This window comes from Synchiropus splendidus, chromosome 2, assembly GCF_027744825.2.
Source record: "Synchiropus splendidus isolate RoL2022-P1 chromosome 2, RoL_Sspl_1.0, whole genome shotgun sequence".
In the NCBI taxonomy this organism is placed as follows: Eukaryota; Metazoa; Chordata; class Actinopteri; order Syngnathiformes; family Callionymidae; genus Synchiropus; species Synchiropus splendidus.
Genome location: NC_071335.1, coordinates 31,230,504 through 31,248,952, shown reverse-complemented (window position 1 = coordinate 31,248,952; position 18,449 = coordinate 31,230,504). Strand labels below are relative to the sequence as shown.

The 18,449-nt window shown below is 43.7% G+C and overlaps 2 protein-coding genes and 1 long non-coding RNA gene across 3 annotated transcripts; 2 read left to right on the top strand and 1 right to left on the bottom strand.

Annotated features, from left to right (window-relative positions):
• The first annotated feature begins 718 nt into the window (after positions 1-718).
• Positions 719-7,443, top strand: LOC128753761 (MYCBP-associated protein-like). The gene is made up of 17 exons (XM_053855822.1): positions 719-841; positions 1,475-1,615; positions 2,411-2,517; positions 2,593-2,764; positions 2,954-3,069; positions 3,139-3,289; positions 3,382-3,500; positions 4,133-4,257; positions 4,327-4,426; positions 4,628-4,820; positions 4,904-5,091; positions 5,161-5,307; positions 5,370-5,468; positions 5,538-5,677; positions 5,759-5,870; positions 6,033-6,158; positions 7,275-7,443. The coding sequence occupies exons 2-17, from the start codon at positions 1,507-1,509 to the stop codon at positions 7,371-7,373; spliced, it is 2,103 nt and encodes a 700-aa protein (XP_053711797.1). The 5' UTR covers positions 719-841; positions 1,475-1,506; the 3' UTR covers positions 7,374-7,443.
• Positions 7,444-7,598: 155 nt separating this feature from the next.
• On the top strand, positions 7,599-18,027 carry LOC128753762 (epsin-3-like). The gene is made up of 12 exons (XM_053855823.1): positions 7,599-7,783; positions 9,400-9,592; positions 10,405-10,563; positions 10,687-10,770; positions 10,930-11,233; positions 11,319-11,437; positions 12,633-12,719; positions 13,127-13,250; positions 13,324-13,491; positions 14,824-14,919; positions 15,188-15,466; positions 15,532-18,027. The coding sequence occupies exons 2-12, from the start codon at positions 9,524-9,526 to the stop codon at positions 15,816-15,818; spliced, it is 1,776 nt and encodes a 591-aa protein (XP_053711798.1). The 5' UTR covers positions 7,599-7,783; positions 9,400-9,523; the 3' UTR covers positions 15,819-18,027.
• Positions 10,956-18,332, bottom strand: LOC128753768 (uncharacterized). Its single transcript, XR_008413875.1, has 3 exons — positions 18,192-18,332; positions 17,788-17,884; positions 10,956-13,455 (listed from the first exon to the last, which is right to left on the bottom strand). It is a non-coding gene; the product is annotated as an uncharacterized LOC128753768 (long non-coding RNA).
• Positions 18,333-18,449: the final 117 nt, after the last annotated feature.

Genomic DNA, 18,449 nt, shown 5'->3' with positions numbered 1-18,449 from the left:
AAGGGGGGATATAGTTGTGCGTGTTGTGACTCGTTGCCATGGTTACGCAGCAGCCGCACGCAGATGGACTATGGTAAATACTCTTCAATGCCTGCTGAATACTGAAGTTTAACTTGTGTTCAAACATATTGACGGCTTTGTTTATCTCCAGCTGCGTTGGTATAAAATGTTGCTAACTATTATGTCGCATGAGAAAAGCGTTGAGGTCGACCTCTCCTTCTTTTAGTTAGCGCACGCTAACGCTGGCTGGAGGCTTTATTTGAAAAGACAGCGTGGTTTCACGTAGTTGTACTTCAGTTTTGCTTTTATCCTTTGCTTTAGATGCGTTATGAACGTTTGTTGGTTCACACATAGCTCAAGGGGGAGCCACGATCAGCACTTCCAGTGTTGTTATTGATCATTCTCAAACACTCCTAGAGAACGACTGACTATAAGGTGTCTTTTTAAGTTTTAAGTTTAATGAAATTATTAATTTATTAAAGAGATTGTAAATCCATGTTCATATATTTAGGTGGCTCTAACTTGTTGTTAAATGTCTCTGTGGTGGCTGATTTTCTAAAACCATATCAGAGAGTAATGGTGTGGGTTGGGTCCCTTTGTTTAGTGTTGTCTTTATTTGGTGCCTCTAGATGACTTTAATGCCTGGATGTTTCCAGGTCTTTAAGACCCTCTTCATCATATAAATGGGAAAAATGCACAGGTTTTTGTGACGTTAGAATGACAGGTCTATAGTAAAATTAGTGAGGCTTATATCACTTTCTGTTGAAGCCTCTGTCGTGTTGCAAATCAGGCAACAATTGAATTGGTCTGAGGCAAGACTCCAATCATCAACATTTATCAAGTAATTAAAAGTATTGTCAAATATAGAAGTGTTATATTGTGTTAAAATAGAGAATATTCGACCATTAAAACGTGTTAAAGTCCCCTGGCTATTCAACTGACTGACCAATGCTTGTGCTGGTGACCGCTGGGGTCAGATCCACTGATAAGAAATTAGATTTAAGCATCGTCAGTGCGTCAATTTCAATGGTCTTTGAAAGTTACGAATCAGCTTAATGTGTGACTTTCTGAACTTCACTGGGTGTCAAACTCTGGCTTCAGAGCCAAATCTGGCCATCCAGAGCACTGCACGTGGTTGGCTAGATCTAGAAATAAAATTCTAGTGTATTTTGGTGGAAGAAAAGATAGATTTGCCAAAATACTTGCTGACATTTTCCAAAGATATTAGAAGATGACGTAATAGTGTTTCTGAAAATACAGATTAGAGCCAACTCAAAGTAAATGTCAAATGATTCAAATCCTCTAACATTTGTTCACCAGTGTGTCATTGTCAAGTCACCTCACTTCTATATATATATATATATGTATGAACACAAGTATTTTGATCTAATTTAAACTTCAATGTGCTATTTATGGATCACTATTAAGTTTGTTTGGTTTTTTTTGTGAATAATGATACATTGTTTTCCCGCAGATTCACAGCCCTCATCCACCCATCATCGGAAGATGTTGCCTCGCGTGCAGAAAACATGCTTAACTGACGATGCAAGGACCCATCCGAGACGGCTGATTCAGAATTCCCTGGTCCACAACTCTCCACCTAACAACTACTCAGGTACTGCAGTGGAAACCTAACAACAACCAACATCCTTCTTAGCATTGTTTACAGAAAAAACAATCCTGTGGTTGAACAAATTCAATTTTTTTGGACAACTGACTGAATGAAATTTATATTTCCAATCGAGGAGCTGACGCATTTGCCTGCTGCCAGACTCCACAAAAAGGTGGAGGAAATTACGCATTATTACAGTCATATTTTGAGTCAGCCCCTACATCAGTGAGCATCACTGAGCAGCTCCTTGGTGACAGACTAATACATCCACAGTGTTCTCAAAATATCTAATTTCCTAGCATGCATTTTTTTATTCAGGCCTTGTTGTTGAACAGAAACCCCACTGCATTTGCTGTAATTGAATTTGAAGCCTTTGGAACTTTTGAAAGGAAAAACAAGAAAGCCTTGCGACGGCTCCTTCTGTGGCTATTAGCACACCGAAATGAAAGCACAGTCTGACCCAAGAAGCCGACTGTTATGTAACAAGAAGAGGTAGCATGGCGACAAAGCACCTCACTGTGTGATGATGAGATTACACTGCCTGTTTTCTTCCCACAATACACAGTAATGGATGCTTGGGTTGCCACAAAGGCTCATGTTTGATTGACAATATGAGTTTCATGATGCTCCCAGGTTATGTTTAAGAGCTTGATAGTGAAACTTTCTATTAAAAGTTTCACTATCAAGCTCAGCATTCACGAACTCAAGTTGTAGAAGACAATAGTCACAGTTTGTTTCTCTTCAAGCCTGTGATCTAGTGTGTTGCTGTTGGTATTAATGATGATATCTCTTCTGTAGGGCCGACAGGGTTTCAGTTTGACAAAAAAGGAATGGTTCTTCCTCACAGTATCCTGGGAAATGTAGAGGATTTCAAAAGCTACCTTGAGGCCAGAGGAGAAACAGAGGTAGCTACAAGTTTCATACCTATCCTCCCCCTAAAAAACTGCATTTGATGTGTTCCATTCCGTCGACCCTCCTAGTTGTTGAAGCGAATGCCGATATCCAACACCGATGCTTCAACTACGATCCCAGTTATTCCATTAGAGAGCCCTGAAGAGATGCCGTCGGACAGTCGAAATACTCAGAGCAACGCCCTGAAGCATTGGTCCACGGCTATGAGACGACGGAAGAAGCAGGCGTTTTCATTGTCAGGTGAGAAACTTGTTTCTAATATCAATAAAACACTCACTAGCGTCATGAGTTGGTGATATGGCCTCTGTCTTACACAGTCTCTTGGACTATTTAGAGTATCAGTTCGGAATATTTTGGATTCAGCCACTGTAATAGTGATGCACATTGTAGCTCTCATTGAGTGAGTTCTCCATCTCCTTGTCCATTCAGATCAACTGAAGAGACCAGTGGAGTACCTGCTGATGAACCAGACCAATGACTACAGAGACGTCCAGGAGCAAAAGGAAGTCTTGAATCAAGTCATGCCGCTCATCCACCATGGATACGTACGATAATCTTTCACAAAATCACTTCACTCTTGCCACAGTTTTCAAACGTCGAACCTCTTGTTGAAGGGTTATCACGTGGGCAGCGAGTTCTGGAGCCTTCCTCAGAGGTTTGGAGATGAAATGACCGGCATCACATCAACTCTGACTCTGAGAGATCAAGGCAAGAGGGAGCCTGTCATGTTCATCGGGCAGTCAACCAACATGCGTATTGAATCAGGTACGGTCTTCAGCGCTGACAGCATTATAGGGTCCTAGAGCTTCTATCTGACAGCGACGCGCATGTCCGACCGTCTGCTGCTGACCTCACAGGAAACATCTACACCGAGTGTGTGCGACGAGCCACGCGGACGTGGACCCAGAGTTTGTACCTGCAGGAGAAACGCGAGGAGATTGCTGAAGTCCTGCACGACTTTGAATTCAGAAAGCCGGTGATAACATTTGTTTTGTATTACTCTGCTTCCTCAAAATTACATTTGTGAGTCTTGGAATTTGTGACATCAATTGTGTAAGGCGAACCTAAAAATATGTGTACAGTTGCAAGGAAAGAGGAAGACAGTAGAAATGCACGTCCTAACAGGCGGGGGAGGGCAGGGTGTATTTGGGAGTGGTCTTTAAAAATATAGTTTGTCTCAGGTTTGTGAGGAGTGTGACTAGTCTTCTTCATCTTCGGCTACATCTTCACTGAAACCAAGGAGGTAAAGAATAAAGGTCTTAAAGAGACACAGTGTGTGAACGCAGCTCTCACTGTGTCATGTACAACTCTCTAGACAAGCTATGCAGTGACACACAAACATTCTGGAAAACATCCAACTAAATGGATATTACTGAGGTCCATTCAGATAAAGAAGTCAAGTTTTAATCCTTGTAAGCAATGTTCAAATTGTCTCTTGCCTCAAATGGCTGAGTTATTTTATTTTATTTTATTGACAGCACTTTATTCCGAAGCACTTTCCTAGTTGGTGGGATCCCCACTGACTACGGCAATAAATTTGATTCTGATTCTGAGTTTTCGGTTCACCTTGACCCCATCAGAACCAACACATCCCCTCTCCTCTGACAGGACATGAGTGGACTGGAGGTCATTGGTACAAACAAACCCACGGTTTTCGTTGAAGTCACTCGCAGCCCCTTTCTGGAGGAGGAAAAGGAAAAAAAGGAAGACAGTGAAATTAAGGAAGAGAATATGTACGTGACATTTGTCAGAAACATGTTTTCGATGATGTTTCTGGTGTGTGACAATGTAGTACTCCACAGAGATCATCTGTCGTCCTTCAGCGATGACCGGCCGGTCATTCCTGCGCTCAGGTTTTGTGGTCAGCTCGCCAGCTGGACCGGAAACACTCCCATTCATCAGGTGAGGAGGCGAACAGAGATTCAGCCATACAGCTTTATTATGTTATAGATTTTTATATTGTACTTAACCAGCCTGGTCCAAAGGATTGGACGCTGACATGTCTATCAAACTCAACAGTCATTTGTCCCACCCCTCTGTGTGAAGGGGTTGAAAATATCAGAAAGAACCTGACCTTTTTTTTTTGTTTTTTTGTCAAATCAGGGTAAAGTTGGAATCAATGCCACAATCATCTTCGAGGCTGCCGCAAGAGAAAACGCCGTTTCCTACGTTGACCTGCGTAACGAAGGCAACACGGCCATCTTCTTCAGCTGGCAGCAGCTGCTCTTGCCGCAGAGCTTTTCGAACCTCAAGCCCCAAACGAAGAGTCCGCACTTCTTCTTCGACTCCGCCTCCGGTAGACAGGATCCTCCTCGCCTGCCGGAACCACACACCACAAGGGCTTCTTCGTGTTCCTCATTATTTCCCTTCCTTTTCAAGGTGTGATACTTCCAGGCTCCAGTGAGCAGATTGAGTTTGTGTTCAAGTCGCAGAGCCCAGGCATCAAAACGGAGCAGTGGCAGCTCAACACTCACCCGGTGCTGCTGCAAGGCGCCGCCTTGCAAGTCACCCTGAGGGGCGTTTCGCTCTATCATGACAGCACAGTGGACGAGAGGCAGTTGTTAGAGGTGCCTCTCGTGCGTCTTTAAACCCCAATACAACTGTCTCATTTGTTATTTTTTTCTCGCTGCTCCAAGAAAAACCTGGAGAAGTCGGTGACGGTCAACATGTGCAAGTCCATAATGTATGACATCCTGATGGGGATTCACACTCCAGAGAGACCCAGCTCTCCTGCAGACCTCTACATAACAGAGGAGGAGGACTTCCTCAACAAAAACCCAAAAGTAAATGATAGGAAAATGCACAATATGGTGCTTTATGGTGCTGACAAAACTGTTTGTTTTAGCTACAATACAGAGATCAGCCGGTGGAGGATTTGAAGAAACTGTGGCATGAAGTGAATCCCACTGTGACTTGGGACCTCTCTGTGGACACACTCAGAGAGGTAGGAATTGTTTTGTTTTAGGAGTCTTTACAGGTTTCTCAGACATCATTGTCCTTGATTCTGATTCAGGGTGTGCTCTCCCTGCCTGAGCACGGGACCTATGAGTGGACAATCACCAGAGAAAAAGGTCTGGAGAAACTCAACACGCTCTTGATCAAGCTCTCGGAACCTTTGCCTAGAAACAACCACCTCACAGCGGTGGAAATGGGGTGAGTCATCACCAAATAGTATGCGTCGCTTCACACATGGTCGAGTCGTTCTCAACTTGCGTCGTGTGGCGCCCTCTGCAGGAAGCATTTGTGGGGGATCTTGTTCGACAGTTTGGCTGCAGAGGCGGTCTGGCTCAAACAGTTACTGGGCCTCCCAGAGAGAAACACGTGGATGCAGAGTGAAACTGAACAGGTTAGTCGTTGGATTACAGCCGAGGAAAACTAGTCGCCATTAAAATACATTTAGTTTTGTTTTCACGTGGTAAGCAAACAGCATCTATGCTGTCATAGCTATTGATTTGTATTTATTTATTTTAAGTTAATGATTGGTAATGATACTATGTCCTGGATGCAGGACACCAAAAAGAAGGACAAGAAAAAGAAGGAGGACCCAAAGAAGGGGGCTAAGGAAAAGCCTGAGGAGCAGATTGTTACAGATCCGGAGATGATCGTCATATACAAGCGACTGCTGCGTCAAAAGGTGCACTGTTCTATTCTTGTTTGTCAAATTATTTTGAAATATGAACGTGTTTTATTTGTATTTTTTAAATATATGCTCAGAGGCATTCAGGTCCATGTTGTTTTTGCTTGAATGAATTACAGTGGTACCTCGGTTCTCGACCACAATCCATTCCAGACGGCCGATCGAGAAGCGAATTGTTCGAAATCTGAATCGGTTTTTCCCATTACAATGAATGGAAAAAGAAATAATGCGTTCCAAGCCTTAAAATAGGCTTTTGTAGGAGTGAATGTAGAGTGTCTGCTGCAGGTGCGCTGTTCCTCTATGTGTGTGGCCGCTGCATGTGGGAGGGGTTGCCGAGTGAGTGACGTCTCTCCAGAAGTGAAGAGGTGCCCGGTGCGTGTCCAGCTCTGAATGTGCGCTTCTGTGCAGTTTGGCTGTGACAAAGTCATAAACCAAGTAACTTAGCTCTGTCCCAGACTCGCCTCATCCCTGTCCCAGCTCCAGCCCACAACAGGACATCAAACCCTGGAGTGGTGTGGAGAGCGAGCACCTCCCCTGTGACACTCTACCACGGTCCAGTGCGGAGACAGGAAAGGTTTTACACCTCAATATGAAGAAAAAACAGTCAGTAAATGTAGCTAACGGGACACGTCTGCATACAGAGGCTGCGTTATACACAATAACAAAGCATGTTGTGGGTCAGCTGATCGCTGTTGTTGTTGTTGATGTTTTTTTCCGGCTTTTTTCTGGGGCGTTCAAGTTCTGGATTTTCGTTCGGAATCCGAAGCAAAAAAACTCGAATTTTTTGTTCGAACTCCGATTTGTTAAAAAACCGAGGTACCACTGTATATTTTTTTCACAATATATAATTCACAAATTCGTCTTTACAAAAGTGCATCAAATTTTTTTCGTATTATGATATATTCAAAGGTCTGTATTACAGTATTACTTGCTGTCTTGTTGTTGTTTAATGCTTCCTCGGGGAATTTCTCGTTGTGTTGTTATGTTGAAAAAAAAACAAAAAAACTTTTAAAGCCTGTTGCTGTGATGAACTGGTGGGTGTTCTCAGCAGTGAGTATGGCTGCCTGTAACTCAACATGATGCATATCAAACCTTTTCTTTTTGTCTCCACAGGTGTACTCCATGATCGAGGAGCTGGTGGAGAACCTGTGCAGCCTGATGGATGAGCGGGAAATCATAGAAGACGACTTTGACATTGACTTTTACGTTTGAAAACCACGCTTGACTGCGTGTCTTTTTTTAATTTTTGGGTCCAGTTTGCATTGTAAAACAAATAAAAGTGGAGGTGAGCTGCTTCTGTGGTCGGTGTCACGCTCGCATCAGTGGATGACAGCAGCGCCGCTGAGTCTGCAGAAGCCTCGCGCCCGCCCCCGCCTCTCCGCTGCCGGCTGGCGCGCGCGTGTGTAGGGGGAGCCTGGCTGGATGAGCAAGAGTGTTTGACAGAGAGAGAGAGAGAGAGGGAGAGATGCTGCGTGTCCTATGCGGATTTCATCACTCGCATCCTTCCACAGTTGTAGCTCACCGACTCACCGACCGATCCGTGCCGAGCCTTCTGCCGGCGAGGTCCGCTTCCACTCCTCGCTCCGGCGGTGCCCGTCTGCCTTCCAGCAGTCATGGACAAGGTAAGAACCGCGTCGAATTTGTGGCTTGTTTTCGACTTTTGCCGCCATTATTGCGAGGCTGAAACCTGACTGTGGAAGTATCCCAGGTCAACACGTGTAGACTACATGGTCGCTGCACGCGGGGACTGGCGTATGTGTGTAGTAGAAGTGATGATGCAGTGCCACTATAGTCGCCCTCCTTTTCCACCTGATACGAAATACACCTGCTGCCAAAGTGCGCGTGCGCAAACGCCAACGTGTGCGACGTGCTGACGTGGATTCTCTGCTTGTGACGCATCAGAGTGGGTCAGTCTCGTTGTCCCGCGGCTCTCTGTTACGCCGGTGTTTATGAGAGTACATTTGGCAACATCATCCGTTTGTGATGCACTTCTGGACGGAAGCTCATTGGGGAGATTCGAAGACAGAGAGACGCTTTTTAATACTTGTTTGTGGCGCTGCGGTGAAAGTTTCTGGCGACTGTTTGGATTCAAATGAGGTGCGTCCACGAAGGATCACCGTTTCCATGGAGATGACTGGATGAGGAGTTTGTCCATGTTGCACTGGAGGTGATTCACTGTGTGCTGGTTGAGTTGGCACCGGCAGGTGTAGAGCTCAAAGCTGTGACACAAGAATGTGCTCCAATACTGCTATGAATTGGAATATTACTACACAGCTTAGCTAATAATATCTGTTGTTTATATGTCCAAGTGTTACACAGTGCTACACAAACATACCATGTCATGTTAAGATGCTCTTCACTTTACTTGTATCCATCAGGCAGAATGGTTCAACTGTGCCCTCATTGTCTTTGTCTTTTTCTGGTGGCTGTGTGCAGCATTAATATTGCAATAATCTGTGCTAATGTAAATGACAGAAAGGTGAGTGAGGTGGCAAAGTAAAGAGTGACAAATCTGTCCACAGCAGGCCGAGAAATACAAACTTCTCTCAATTGTGGCGACGCTGTCAGAGGGTTGATTTGCAGAAAGCTGATACAGGTCATTGATGCTGAGCTTGAGTTTCCTCTTTATGCCCTTCAGTCACTTGCGCCTGCTGTCTCCTTACACACACGCGCGCACACACACACACGTACTGCAATGAGGCTGGATCCTCAGCTTGTGTGTTATTAGAAGACACCTTTCTTCACTGCTGGTTTGCTTTCGTTGTAGTTGTATGCTATTTATTTTCACACTCAAGAAAAGTAAAAAGAGCAGATCCATTTTTATTTTTATTTTAAGGTTTAAAGTTTTTATTAAGGTTCAGTTGAGCGCTAAATTAAATGTTCAATTTGCCATAAAAGCCTATGACCCGAGCTCTTGGAATGTGTGTGTTGACCTAAATCTAGACCAACAGAAAGATGTGTCTTTAGGCACCTGGGTGCTGTCGTTTTGGTGTGACCTAGTTCCCTGACTAGACTTTCATTTTCAGCATTGTACCACTTTCTCATTGACATGGAATGTGAGCAGCTGTCTGGTACCACACATGAGCGTTCTGGTTGTGAGCGCCTCTTTACGTGGGTGTTTTTATGGAACATTCATGTAGTGTCTATCTAAACATTTCAAATGATCATAAATATTGAGAGATATAGTGAGATATATCCTCTTACTTTCTCCGTTTATCATCTTTATATTCCTCTAAAGGTTGATCCGATCGTGCCTGACTGAGAAGAGTGACCTCTACAGTCTGACTTCCTTTCTGCGCCGCATTCCATGAATTCACCTGTTCAGGATATTCCGACCTTAATCTGCCTCATCACGTGTAACCATGACAACGTCAGCGCTGCGCCGCCAAGTCAAGAACATTGTGCACAACTACTCTGAAGCGGAGATCAAGGTATTCAATGTTTGCTGTCGATATTGTGGCGAGCTCAACATCACCTCTGACCAGATCTGGCAAGATTTTCACAAGAGCTGCGGGTCAAATAAAATCTTGTAGTGTTTCAGGAAAGCTTATTTATAGAGCATATGAATGTGTGTAGAAAGTTGTTTTTTTTATTCTTGCACCACTTTTTCTTTGAACCAAGACAAGATCACTATATAGTTAATTCAAAACTTGTTTGTTTTGTTTTGTTAGTAAGTTAGCTAACTGAGGTGATGGCACAACAAAGGAATAGCTGAGAATCATAAACACTGAGCTCATCTTTTTGCAACTCCACTTAGTCACATATGTAAAAATATTGGATAAGTTATTTTGTTTATTTAATTTCATTGTATGAAATCCATTCCTGCTTCGGATTCTCCCACCCAGAAGGTAGAGAGATTTTAAAATATATAAAAACAATGTAATGTGCATCGGGTTCTGTAGCTGTCCATGGAAGGTGTCCTGTGCAGGACAGGACTTTGCCGCAGAATCCATTTATCCTGTGGCAGACGTGAAGAAGAGTCGGGGCTTTTAGGATTCTTATAAGTTCATTTATTTTATTGCCGCATTGGTGGGTAATTTGAAGTAAGAATATAAAAATATTTTGACTTAAAAGCGTAATTGTTACAAATGAATTCGTAGCCTTTAAATAATTTCAGCAATTTCTCCATACTGCACCACATATGAGGTAACACAACAGATCCCTCTGACTTGAACACAGATGCTCTGTATGTCACTCGAAGGACGTGAATGTTAATCACTGCTCCCCTGACAATGGTGCGCAGGTTCGTGAGGCCACCTCCAACGATCCATGGGGTCCATCCTCATCTCTCATGTCAGAAATTGCTGACCTGACCTTTAACGTGGTGGCGTTTGCTGAAGTCATGGGTATGTTGTGGAAGCGGCTCAATGACAGCGGGAAGAACTGGAGGCACGTCTACAAGGTGATGCTGCAGTGCTTCTATTTCATCCACCGTGTTGACTCTTGTGCCCGTACATTCCTCACCATCAGTCTGTTCTGTTTCCAACGTGACTGTATGAGGATACTCACCGGCCTTTATCTTCAGGCTATGACTCTGCTGGACTACCTGCTGAAGACTGGATCAGAGCGAGTGGCACAGCAGTGTCGCGAGAACGCCTTCACTATTCAGGTATTAGTTTAAAAGCTCACTGTTACCCACCTGAACTCACCCACTACATTGATCAAACACATTTATTACTATGAATCTAGACAAGTACATTTGGAGCTGAAAAATATTTAACTGCAGTAGCAGAGTTTGATGAGTATTTTTGTTTTCATGGTGCTCTAGACTCTTCGTGACTTCCAGTACGTGGACCGCGATGGACGAGACCAGGGGGCCAATGTGAGAGAAAAAGCCCGCCAGCTGGTGTGTCTTCTCCGGGACGAGGAGCGGCTGCGCCAAGAGAGAAGTCAAGCGCTGAAGACCAAGGAGCGGATGGCAGGCGGAGGCAGCGGTGGTGGAGGAGGAGGCAGTGTGTACGGAGGAATTCCTCCAACCTACCATCCGGGAAGAAGAACCAGCCAGCCCAGCATGGCTGTGCTGTACGGGGAGGAGTTCAGCCGCTCCAGAGGCTCACCGTCCTCTTTTAACTGTGAGTGACGGTCAGAATCTACTCATGCGTTGTTACAGCTTGGCTGTCACTGAGCTGGGCCCTGTGTCTGTCTGTTCCCCTGAAGCCTCGTCGTCGTCTCCAAGAGCCGCCTCTGATCTGGAGCAAGCCAGACCCCAGACCAGCGGAGAGGAGGAGCTGCAGCTCCAGCTGGCTCTGGCCATGAGTCGAGAGGAGAGTCAGAAGGTGCGTGTCTCACACATTTCTCCATGTCGCTCTGTTGCTTTTAAGATTTGACTAAATTTGAATGTTGAGTTAAGTCATGTCAAATCTTGGGGCCTAAATGAACACACACCATCTGGGCTCCCCAACATTGTGTCCACGTTTACCCACATTCAAGATCTCTACCTGCCATTGTTGTGCCCAAATTCCTTTTTCAAAGCATTCTACATATAGACTGAAATGAAAATATTTGTAATATTGTGTTTCATTCATATTCATGCAATTATTATTCAATGGCATTTTCCACATTTCTATAAAAAATATATAATAAAGCATTTGAATCTTCCTTTTTATAAATTTAATTATGTGCTAGAACTTTTCTATCAGATAGAGATATTTTTCTAATATTCTGCACTAATGTTGCTCATTGTTTTTTTTAGATGCCGTTTTTCATTGTCATTTTCTGTTTTAAAATGTTAAGTCAACCCCTGTTCAGAGTCACCAGTTTCACGAGCGCCAAGATTCATTTTCACCCGTGTTTGTTTAATATACTTGAATGATTTTATGACTCGTGTATTCCAATTTGAAAAAAAAAAAATCAAAACAAGAGGCTGAATTTGACATTTGAAATCCCCAGTGTGCTGGAGATTTGGAAATGATATCTTCACTTACCCCGACAGCATGAATCACTCCTCAACAGGCTTTTTCTCTGTATTATAATGGCACCTAAGTTATCACTAAGGAGCCAACCAGTGTGCTGGTGCTGTAGTCAGTGGCTATAACTGGTGTCTTCGTGCTTCTGTTTGTGGTATGGTAGGGATAGTTGGATGACCTCATGCTGTGTCCTCGGTCCATGACGACATGCGCTGTATATTGTATAGGCCATAGTCAGAAAGGTTTGAAGTACTGTTTTAAGAACTGCTGTTGTCTTCTGAGTTTCCACAATGAACCTATTTTTATTCCTTGAAATGCTTGTGCATCTCTGTGAAACAGAAACATAAGTATTGATGATTTCTCTCAAAAAAAAAGTGTGCTGTTAGCTGCACCTTATTATTGGCTGTAGCTGCATAAAAGTTTCTCCTCTCTGTCTTCTGATCTTTTCTAGTCTGGTTTAATGTTTCATTTCTCGTAACAGAAATCAATAGTGGACCAACTTGTGTGTGTGTGTGTGAGTGTATAAATTGTGGTGGAGATGACGTTGATGATGCCGCCCCTGCAGGACAAAAACTGTCGCCAAGGAGACGAGTCCCTACTACAGAAAGCACTGGATGAGAGCAGGAGAGAGAGCCAGTCGGGGACAGGAGAGGTGAGTTACAAATGTGCGTGTGGGCGTGTTCGTGACGGCCGTGTATCTGCATGGAAAGGTTGGCGAGTGCATCATTTTGTGGGAGGTTTTTTTGGCAGGCTTACAGCCAGAGGAGTTGGCTGTGTGATCTGTGGGAAAATGAGTCGGGCGGGGAGGGGAGAAAAAGCTGATCAGCATAATGAGGTCTGAGAAAGAAGAGATGCCCACTGAATCGTAATGACTTTGTCTTATCAGGGTCTGAGCTCAGCGTGGCATTTCCCTGAAAGCTACCTGCATCAATAGCAGCTCTTTGACTCACACGTTTGTCAGACTCACTGTCTCGTCTCACGGCTAGTTCGCCTGTAGTAACCAGTCCTTGGATGATGGTGACCTCACACTAAAAAAAACTATTCTCCGCTCCTTTCTAGTCCGCCATGCTGGATCTGGTAGATATTTTTGGTGCATCCTCGAAAGCTCAACCTGCTCGAACTGACCCCTGGATCTCTGCTGCTGTGTCTTCTGATGCTCCCTCGAGCCCCTGGGAGCCGGCAGGTGGGCGAGACATCGATCTGCACCCGACAATCTTGTCAGTTGACTGAAAATCAAACCTCATCTGTGCTTGCAGCGGTTCAGGCCAGCCCTCCTGTGGTTGGTAATCCCTGGTCGGCCCCGCCATCTTCTTCCAGCGCTTCTAATCCCTGGCCTCCATGTGCCAACTCAAGCACTGACCCTTGGAAAGCCGCACATGTTCCCAGTCCTGTAAATCATGTGTGGGACAGAACGAATGGTGAAGGTAGCTCTTTTTATATCCCGATTCTAGACAGTTTTTTAAAAAATATATATGCAGTGAAAATTCAATGCCTGAAAAGTTGTCTTTTTAAAAAATGTACCTTTGTTTCCACACAGGTAATACAACATTTAAATTGTATTTTGCTCTTCATGACTTGAAAATATGATGTGAATAATAGTACTTCTCAAAAACATATCTATCACGAATGCGCCGCTCACATTTTCACATCACCCGACACCATCACAACTGCTGGAGTTTGAATTTAGTTTTGTCAACTATCTGGATCAGGGGTGGGCAGGCAGCCGCCTGGGGGCCACATGGGACCCTCTGCCTCTGTCTCATGAGGTCAAAGGGAAACGGAACAGATGATTTGCGGTCCGACTACTTTGAGCTTCACATGTGATATTTCACCGGACTAGCTGCTTTTTATTATCATTCAATATCACTAGTTCACAGACAAAGTTTCATTGTACATCCATGGTTTAATGTCCTCTATTTATAACACTCACTTTATTTACACTTTATTTATTACCCATTTGTACGTATTTGTTATTTTTATTTTTGCTGACATTGTTTTGGATTTTACTTTTATTTTTGTACACGTAATTCTGTTTTTCCCTACATATTGACTCACTTATATTGACAATAGTCATATGGTGTTTCCTTATTTCTTTTTTTTTACTATATAAAAACACACAAAATTATCTGTTAAATGACAAATTTGTGATTCAGTTTTGTAGTGTTTAGTGATCTGAATTTTCTTGGCACCAAAATGCCAAAATGTGATGTGGCCCTATTGGAATTTGGATTTCCAACCTCTGATCTAGATGGTAATTTTCCTCTGCAACTGACAGGATAGAACAATCGTGTTCTCAATAAAGCATTGCAGGCATGCGTTCACTCGTGGAACAGCTTGGCATCATTTCATCTCTGCGTTTTCTAGATGTTGGTGTTGCTTTTTGGGTCTTCTCCAGCACTCTTTAAGACAGAAGAATGGCCTAGGACCATTCGCCTGATATGGAGTCTCAGTCAAAATAGAATAAAAGTCAATGAACACCAACAAATAAAGATCTTCTTTCATGTCACATTCTTATACAACGTTGTGTCAGTGAAATACTGCAAAGATTAGCCTAAATACTGCACCATTTTGCTTTATTCTAAGGAGAAACAAGTCTTGTAATTTTGTGTTTGTGACTACAACACTTCTGCACTGCACATTTTTGAACCAAATATATCGTAAGTGTGAACAATCACACATGCAGTATGTTAAGACAACTTCAATGTCTCATTTGAGTGTGTTCCTGTCAATACATCAGTTTTACATTTCTCACTCAGATGGGGAAGAGACGGATGGATTTGCTGCAAACGGTGAGGAGCGGATCCAAGAGTGTTTTCCTGCTGGTTCATCTGAGCAATCTACCAGCCCTGCAGGTACGAGCTGTGGTCTTCACCGCCTGCTTTTGTGTTGAGAACAGTTTTGACACCACTCTCTATGCGGGAATTTAGTGTTTATTTTTCTTAATTTATCAAAAAGTAAAAGTCAAATTCATTGGTCAACATGATTTTCAGCTAAACTGTTGCTGTTGCACCTGCTGTCCCGGTTCTGATATCTCTCCACTTGGAGTCACGTCTTGTCATTAGCACGGCGTTGTTTTGACTCATGTTTTGCTGTGTGCAACACTGTCTTGTCCCGGTGCAGACTCTGACCAGTTTGGTGCGACCGACACTGAAGTGAATCCCAAAAAAGCAGGAATAGGGTGCGACCTTTCTTTCAATCCTCTGGTAAACGGCCGGGACTCCTCCAGCCCTGAGATGTTCGACCTGTCCCGGCTGGCGCCCCCTCTCAGCACCGCACCGACACGTGTCTGTCAGACCCCTGAAGCTTTCCTGGGACCTACCGGGGCTTCGCTGGTCAACCTAGACGCCCTGATCCCCTCCAACCCTCCCAGTAAAACTCACAACAACCCCTTCCTCTCAGGTAAGGTGAAACCGCCTCACACGTACAGTACGATAAAGTCTGACCCCTTACTTCCGTCTTCTCAGGTCTCAGTGCGCCGTCTCCCACCAACCCCTTCCACTCCGACACCCCTCGCCTCACCCTCAACCAAATGAGGCCATCCTCCACGTCTCCATTGCCCCCACACATACTGTCCTACAGTCCGTCTCTACCGCTCCCTCTCACTCACCAGCTGCCTGTCCTACCCTCCTCCTTCACACAACCTCCTGCTGGACTTCTGGACCTCCCCACCAACCTCCCCCAGCCTTTACTGCCCCTCCCTCCCCGCCCGGTGTCGCGCACCCAGTCACAGAGTCACAATCCTTTCCTATGACTTCTCTCCTCCACCAGTCTTGACAATAGAAAATACCAAACGAGCCAGAATCTGACTGCAGATCCAGCTCTGATGTCATGGCACACACTTGAAGAGAAGAAATCATGGACTGGATGTATTTTTGTCTGACAACAGACACAACAGCTGCTAAAAGACTCACACATGTGCTAAGTCCAAGGTGCGGATTGATTTATCTGTGGGTGCTTGTTTTATAATGTCCCTGACAAAAACACATGATTCTACATAGCACTGAAATGTATCCACTGAAAATCACAGGCCAAACCGATATGAGGGGCAAGTGAGACTCACTGAGAGTCCCACTATGTTTTCTTCTTTGTTGACATTAAAGTGCTGATGACACAATTTTGACTTAAATTTGCAATACAACAGTACAATGTGATAAAATGATAAAGGTACAGTGCATCTACAACATATAAAAGAAAGCCATGCTGTGACGTCAGCGGGAGAACACATTGCCTTTGACATGATTTCGAAAATGATCCTGGCTCCTCATGGTTTCAAGCTTGGAATTGGTTTGTGCTCATTCTCGTTCAGAAGGTTGTGGGACATCAGGCCTGATAGGTTTCAACACACACCAAGCGAGTAAACTTGTGTGTACAGCAGATCAGTACAGATATTTCAACAGATTCTTTGTTCATAAATGAACATTTTTAACGCCCTATTTTCCAATAAAATCACTGTGTATTTAACAGTGTAGCTCAAAATGATCAGATCAAGGAAGTGAACATAAGAAACATAAGAAAAAAAACTTGGCGAAAACTGGTGTCACTAACATCTCTGATTCTCTCAGCAAAAAACAGCTGGATTTCATGCTGACGTCACATACAGTGGGCCGCACTGTTTCTTTATTTATAATCAGTTGTTTCACAAAACACAAAAAAGAGTCATAACTGTGTCATGAGCACTTCAAGACCCTCCTCTAAGCTGCTCAACAGGCAAAGCGCTTGCCAAATACGCTTCTCACTCGTGTTTCAATGTGCTTTCAACGATGAAAACTAAGCTGTCCAATTTCTAGACCTTGAAATGTCAGGTGTTTTACACAGATCCAAACACATGCATTCTGATTACCTCTTTCCAATTTCATACATGCAAAAAGATTTAGACAATATAATCATGTTCTACAAAGGTATATTTGAAAGATTTAACTTGTAATTTACATTTTCTTTGACAAATCCTTTGCCTGTTTTGGGTGAACCCCACTGCTTCACACCAAATACATGAATGCCAGAACATAGGCACCTGCCAGCAGGCAGGGACCCAGATCTCTCATGGGAAAATAAGGAATGTTTTCTCTTACAAGTCAGAGGTGTCAAACCAGTGCTGGGATGGGGCCAAAGCAAGTCAGTCAAAATTGATTTGGCAAAACAACATGATCTATATTATATTGACAAATGTAACATTTAACAATTGCTTCCTGACAGCGTCGTCCCATACTCCCCATGACGTGGTACAATATGCTCACCAGCACAAACATTCAATGACTGGTGACGTTACAAGAACTCCTTTCAGATTTCTGACCAGACCTTGTAAAATGATGAGCAGCTGCTCCAGGCTGCTGACTATAAAGAGCAGTAGCATTCCATTTGGGAGACTGTCACGATGCTAAAAGAAATGGAATACATTCTGTTTAAATATTAGTGACAGTTGACTTTCATTGAAATGTTTCAATCTGGCTACAACTATGACAGAAAACAGAACATAACACCTTAATTGTCTCCAAAGAAATATTGAAAACACATTTCAATGTTTTACAACAATTTTCTGGTTCCAATATCATGACCCGTCAATGCCAATGAAATTGTTCCGTTATCTTCTCACACTGTAGCGTCTGTTCCAATGATTTCAATGACAGCACGAGAAAGTACGAGAGTACAAAACCAGCCTCTTAAGAATCTCACTGGGACGGACCTAAACTGATCTCTGATTGTACCGAGGTGACTCTGTGTACCTGTCTCTGCTGCTGCTGAAACACAAGGATATTTGGGTCATGGTGGCGCTGTCTCCCTTCATGCAGTGGCTTCACTTCTGTTGTGATATTTCATGATCTGAAAGGGAAGCAGAGAAGACCAGTATAGACAAAGGATGTCAGGTCATCACTGCACTGGATCTGGACCTGAACGGCCAGGTCACATATGCGGGCTGTAAATGTATCGACTTCAAAGACGTATATGAAACAGTAAATAAATGTTATTTAATTTACTTGTTCAGAGTCTGTGGCTTATGTATTTTTATTTAATGTCAAGTCACTTTCTTCTCAGTTCATAACAGAAGATATGTGGAATGGTGCAAAGAATAGATTTTCTGTATTTTTCAACCACAACAAAATAACTTTTTATCAGGACTGATACGGACCTTCGCAAAATTACATAGGACGTGTGGCTTTTTGCTCTACCTGAACAAATTACGACGACTAAATCACATCGCCTTCTATTGTTCTGATATGAGCAACTATACACGTGTGCCACAACATAAGTGTGACTTATTTAAGCCCATCTAGTGCCTGACACAACACAAAGCTTTTCCTCTCCTGTGACACCACCAAACGCCACACGCAGCCTGCGGGCTCTTGTAAATGTCGTCAGTCGGCGCGTAAATAAAACGTCATCTCCG